This window comes from Gregarina niphandrodes (assembly GCF_000223845.1).
Source record: "Gregarina niphandrodes unplaced genomic scaffold scaffold00018, whole genome shotgun sequence".
NCBI lineage: Eukaryota > Apicomplexa > Conoidasida > Eugregarinorida > Gregarinidae > Gregarina > Gregarina niphandrodes.
Genome location: NW_011645787.1, coordinates 136,071 through 142,184, shown reverse-complemented (window position 1 = coordinate 142,184; position 6,114 = coordinate 136,071). Strand labels below are relative to the sequence as shown.

At 51.0% G+C, this 6,114-nt stretch overlaps 3 protein-coding genes across 3 annotated transcripts; 2 read left to right on the top strand and 1 right to left on the bottom strand.

The window, feature by feature from the left end:
- Positions 1–26: 26 nt before the first annotated feature.
- On the top strand, positions 27–382 carry GNI_092290 (hypothetical protein; the record flags this gene model as incomplete). The annotated part of the gene is made up of 2 exons (XM_011132588.1): positions 27–49; positions 91–382. The coding sequence occupies 2 exons, from the start codon at positions 27–29 to the stop codon at positions 380–382; spliced, it is 315 nt and encodes a 104-aa protein (XP_011130890.1).
- A 195-nt stretch (positions 383–577) lies between these two features.
- On the bottom strand, positions 578–1,411 carry GNI_092280 (metacaspase; the record flags this gene model as incomplete). The annotated part of the gene is made up of 1 exon (XM_011132587.1): positions 578–1,411. The coding sequence occupies one exon, from the start codon at positions 1,409–1,411 to the stop codon at positions 578–580; it is 834 nt and encodes a 277-aa protein (XP_011130889.1).
- A 1,222-nt stretch (positions 1,412–2,633) lies between these two features.
- On the top strand, positions 2,634–5,852 carry GNI_092270 (putative preribosomal protein RNA; the record flags this gene model as incomplete). Its single annotated transcript, XM_011132586.1, has 1 exon — positions 2,634–5,852. The coding sequence occupies one exon, from the start codon at positions 2,634–2,636 to the stop codon at positions 5,850–5,852; it is 3,219 nt and encodes a 1,072-aa protein (XP_011130888.1).
- Positions 5,853–6,114: the final 262 nt, after the last annotated feature.

Below are 6,114 nucleotides of genomic sequence, written 5' to 3'. Positions count from 1 at the left end.
CGACCAAGATGGAGTCAGCGACCAAGATGGAGTCAGCGACCAAGATGGAGTCAGCGACCAAGATGGAGTCAGCGACCAAGATGGAGTCAGCGACGAGGACGGGACTAGCGACGATGGCGAGGATGACGATGGCGACGAGGACAACCAAGTCGACGACCAAGACGAGGAGGCGGAAGAGGAACAGCCTGTCAAGACGTACAAGCCGGTAACAAAGGCGGATAAGGAGAGGGCGCAATTGTTGCTGAATCACAAAAAGCGACGCATCTACAAGGCCGTCGTTGCCCGAGAGACTCGGGAGAACGCTGAGAAGGCTAGGCTCGCTGCGAAGGCGAGCGGAAAGGTCTCCAAAGCGGGCGCTAAGGACTCCGCACGGAGGAGATAGTTTTTCGTTTCATGACTCATTGGCACAATATATACGATGATCAAGTAGATACGATGATCAGGTAGAGAGCCTGGGGTAGAGAGGTTGGGGTGGGCTGGGAGACGGGTAGGCTGGGCATCTAGTACTGGAGTGGGCACCTAGCACTTGGAGTGTGCACCTAGTACTTGGAGTAGGACTGGGCGCCTAGTGCTGGAGTTAGGAGAAGTCAAAGGTTCGTTGCATGGGATCGAAAGGTTGGGTGGTAGATATTTGTGGCGACTGTGTGAATTTTCGGTCTGAGAGGAATTTGCGTAGCGTTTTAGCAAGTTCGTAGAAGGAGACTTGGTGGGGGTTGGACGCATTGGTTATGGTTGTAACGAGACCTAGAGTGACGGCGCCACCTGCCCCCCAGCCGGGTATGAGTAGGTCTGCAGCAGTCTCTGTATCTTGGCATGAGGAGATGAGTATGACATGTGCGTCAGACATTTTGGGGTAGAGTTCTCGTGTCCATACCTGTGCTCCCTTCTTAATATTTTCTTTGAAGTGGGCATCGATGGGCCAGTAATATGGTAGGTCTAGACCGGAGCCGCTATGACAACAGTCCATAACACAGACAAGACGGACTCCGGCGGGCAGATCCTTAACCAAAACATTGTTCAATTCATCATCCGTAATATGGCCCGCCGTCTTGTAATCCAGCGGCATAATGGTTTCATCAAACCCAGTTAACTCAGTACCCTTCGTATTCCTCTTCTGACCACCATGACCACTATAATGGAAAAATAACAAGTCACCCGGACCACTATCCTTCACCAACCAACGCATAGCACCCAAACAGTTACGACGTGAAGGGGATAATCTCTTGTTGTAACCAGGCCGGTCAGTTAGCAATGTCATGCACAAAGGGTCATCAACGAAGCCAAATACGCTCGTTATCAAGTTCTTCATACGATACACGTCATCCACACATCCATTAAGCTCCTTACGTGTCCCGAAATAATTTATTCCAATCAGCAATGCCTTCCTACGACCTACACCCAGAACCTCCATTGGCGATACTGCCCTTTCCGCACCAGTCACCTGACCCGCCATCGGCCCTGGAACACACTGGTTCTGCATCTGACGTCCAGGCTTCAATGGTGCAGGCTTCAATGGTGACTCGGTATTGACTCCCACCAGGTCCGGCGAAACACCTGCCGCAGCCGCCATCATTTCCTGAACTGGCCGAAGTCGGGCCTGTTTGACACCTCCAACACCTGAACCTTGCAACCCACCAGGCTGGACTCCAGCAGTCAGGCCTGCAGGAGTGTGGAAAGTCGTCGTGTAGTACGACTTCCCTGTGGAAGCCGCGAGCGCCTGTGAATGCTGCAGCACCACTGTTGACTGCGCCAGCAACCTTCGGGACTCGGGAAGGGCTGCCGCCTCCTCGATCATCGAGTCCAATAACACCTCCATGGTCTTCTTCACATGAAAATCGCACTCCTTGAGGGCTCTGAGAAGAAATTTCCAACTAGCAAGGTGTTTCCAACTAGCAAGGTGTTTGCAACTAGCAAGGTGTTTGCAACTAGCAAGGTGTTTCCAACTAGCAAGGTGTTTCCTACTGGAAGATGACGTCGGTGGGCGCCTTGGTCATAACGGACTTGATGTACTGCACCCGCCGCTTCAGTTCTTCGTGAGTGATGACCTCGCCAGCTATTTCAATCCTTTGTACCACGGGCTGGGCACCCGACGGACGTCGGGTCCATTGTGCCAACCCATCATCTCCTCCAAGGAGTCTTGGAGCTACCTGCATATTTTATTCGCCATGCAACCAGCTGCTGACAAACCAATTTTTGAGCAACACTCTCTCACGGAGGATTCTTTCTCTGCAGAGATCTCCTCCTGATTTAATTAGACACATACTGGACATAGACATATACTGGACAGATCTATCCCAACGGACTTACCTGGACCAAACGGGCCAGCTCTATCCAAACAGACTTACTTGGACCAAACGAGCCGGTCCGGGACAGCGATGGCCGCAGGTGCCGTCCACCCCACCCCCCGGCCCGGCTTGGTCGCAACCCCGCTTGGTCTCGAGCCGACTTGGTCTCGAGCCGACTCAGCCCTTGCCTTTGTTGCGTGTTTTGATTTGGTCTATACACCCAACATCCCGTGGGGGGACTCTTTGGCGAAGGGGGAGACGACCGATCGCAATGGTTGGTTGGGTTAATGTTTGAAGTGCCGTGAAAAGTAGTGCTTGAGGGCAGGTTTGGATTTTTGCGCGGTAAAAATGGATGGGCCGCAGACTAACAAGGCGTTCCGTGTGAAGAAGTCTGGCGCCAAGGTCAAGCGGAAGGAGGCTAAGGTTGAGCGGCATAACCCTAAAGCTTTTAGTTTCTCTGGTGGTCATGTATCAGTGCAGAGGCGAGTTCAGCGTTCTGCGGAAATAACGGAGAAGAGACTGAAGGTATCATTTGCGAAAGATAAGTCGTCGTGGTTGAGTAATGCACCACCTTATGTCGTGGTGGTCCATGGTCCTCCGGGTTGTGGTAAGACGACATTGATAAAGTCTTTGGTGAAGCATTATACCCGCAGGACCATCAGTGTGGTTGGTGGTCCTATCACGTTGGTGAGTAGCAAGAGTCGGCGTCTGACGTTGGTGGAATGCGACTCGAGCATGGCCAGCATGATAGACATGGCCAAGGTGGCAGACTTGGCCATTGTGATGATAGACTCGCGTAAAGGAATAGAGTTGGACTCCTTCGAATTTGTAAACCTAATGCAGAATCATGGCATGCCCAAGGTCATCGGGGTTCTAACCCATCTGGACCACTTTGCGGAGAAAGGAGATCGTTTTGTGGACACCAAGAGTCTCCGAAAACTTAAGAAAAGACTCAAAAACCGATTCTGGTCCGAACTCTACAATGGCGCCAAGCTATTTTACCTCTGTGGAATTCGAAGTCGGAGATATCTACAACGAGAGACCCTCAACCTGGCAAGGTTCATTGCTACGACCAAATATGAACCTATAGTATGGCGGTCGCATCATCCATACATGATTGCACTCGGTATGGAAATAGAAGCACCTACTCAACAGGAGTTGGAAGAAAATCGAAGAACCTGTTCCTTCACGGGATATCTCAAGGGAGCACCTGCCAGAGAGGGTTACATATACCATGTACCGGGGTGTGGTGATTTTTCACTAAAGAAGATACTGACACCCGAAGATCCTTGCCCGCTTCCGACGAACCGCCAGATTGATCTGAGGAAACAAGGCGATGCTGCGCGACACGTCTATGCTCCCATGTGTGACATAGGCTCACTATCTGTTGAAGGAACTTCCATATACGTTACCTTGCATGACAAGAAAAGTCGCAAACGAAATCTGTCTGATGACGACGACGACGACATGTCGGAATCCGAAAGTGATGAGCACAGCGCCAGGGACGCTTCCGATGGCTGGGATACCGACGATGAAGAAGACGGAAAAGAAGTGAAGGAATCCGACTCAGAGCAGGACGAAGATGATGATGGCAGCGTCGTGGAAGGGGGGTTGCCTCAAGGCTGGAACTGCGAATTCGAAGAAGCCGTCTGGACTGACCGTCGAGATACAGAGCATGACGACTCCGCTAACGAACTCCTCACAGACGAGGATGGGGACGACGAGGATGGGGACGACGAGGGTGACCGACGTGCGAAAGGCAACGGTTCGGAGCGAAATTCCGTTATAGAACAATTGAAGACCGCTAGCCAGAATCTGCAGGACCTGGATCCAATCAAGGTTGACCAAGAGAACTGGTATGCTATGGTATATCAGAACGTTTACTGTCACCGCCCGGACTGGCAGAAGTTCATGAGCAACCATTCGGAGTCCAACGACTATACGGTTGACCTGTTCTCAGGCAAGGCTGTAGACACCCTCGAATGCTGGGAGTCCACCAAGGTATCCGACGAGTACCGGTTTGCGACTCTGAAAACCCTCAGTAGTATATACGAGGAGGAGCGGGCAACTAAACAACTGGAAGGGACTCAGGACGATCGGACGGATACCGAGGAGGACAAAATCGAAGGTGACAATGAGACATGCTCCGGCTCGGATTCTGCTTCCGATTCTGTCTCGGATTCGGAATCAACAGGTTCAGAGTCAACAGGTTCAGAGTCAACAGGTTCGGTGGTTGGTTATGCGACACCGTTGGAAGGCTTTTGTGTATCTCTGATGGTGCTGAAGAGTCTGCGACAGGTGGCGTTTGCGACGGGTGGTTGGGACGCAGGTGTAAGTGAGGAGGAGCGTGTGTTATTGCGCGAGGAGTCGGAGAAAGGTGCACTGGGTCCGGGATGGGCGTTGGCTGCCGGTACATTTGTGCGTATGACGTTGAGTGATGTGGATAATGCATGGGTTGAAGAGTTGCGTGCGAACCCGCGTGCGATATTACTGGGTGGCATTAAGAGCAGTGAGAATGCGCTTACATTCATCCATGCACGGGGTCGTCGACATCGTTGGTCACCGGGTATTCTTAAGTCTACGGAGCCGCTCTTATTTTCGGCTGGTTGGCGTCGTTTCCAATCTTTACCTTATTTTGCGATGGAGGAAAGGGAGAGTGTGCGAAACCGGTATTTAAAGTACACTCCGGAGCATCTACATTGTCAAGTATATTTCCATGGCTATGCCGTGCCGCCGGGGACTGGTTTAGTAGCCATAAAGTATGCGCAACGTACCCTCAAATCTTGGCGTATTTCACTCACGGGTGTTGCTGTCGAAAACGTCGCCGTTCCTCGTGTTATGAAGAAGCTGAAATTCATTGGCAACGTCCACGAAGTACTCAAGAACACCGCCTTCGTCAACGGCATGTTCACCAGCGACCTTGAGGTATCCCGGTGCATCGGCGTACCAATACAAACACAATCTGGAATACGTGGTATGATAAAGAAGCCGAAGGGCCAAGATGGTACCTTCAGAGCCACCTTCGAGGCACCGGTCAACAAAAACGACGTCGTCATATGCAAGGCCTGGTATCGGGTACCCATGGAACCCTACTGCAACCCAATGCTAGACCTCCCAACCTGGGACAAACTAAGAACGTTCGTCGAAGTCAGACGCGCCGAACAACTCGCCCCCACCCCGCAGAAACCCGATAGCGTGTACAAACCCCTTGAGATCAGAAATGACCCTGAAGTCAAACCACTTAAGGTACCCAGACAACTACAGGACACCCTCCCGTTCGCAGAACTCAAGAAAACCCTAGTCGAGGAACAAGATAAAACCAAGCCAGTTAAATACACACCATATGAACACATGGTCAACAAATTACTCCAACAAGTCGTGGACCAAAAGAGACAGGTACTGCAGCAACAACGAGATAATCTCGACCAAAAAAAATCAAGGTACGCTAAAGCAGAAGCCAAACGGGCTGCTGCATCAGCGGCTAAAATTAAGGCTACCAAAAAATCCAAATTCGCATCACAGGGAAAGAATCTTAAGTCTCAAAGGAAACGAATGCGAATGGACTAGCCCATGACGTCATGATCGATCACGACAGAGGTTTTTTCCCCTCATTAAAATATTCACTTTCTCGAATTGAACTAACTTTCTGATGATTTTGTGACCTGGCTCACTTCGTAGCCCACAGGATGCAACCCACCCACACGCGCACGGCACTTGCCATGCAAGACCCCACCCTAAGATACACTGCTTGTTACGAAGGTATGAAACATAAAACATGATGAAGGTATGAAAGTATGAAAAAACGTGCGAGGTAATGTAATGAGGTAAC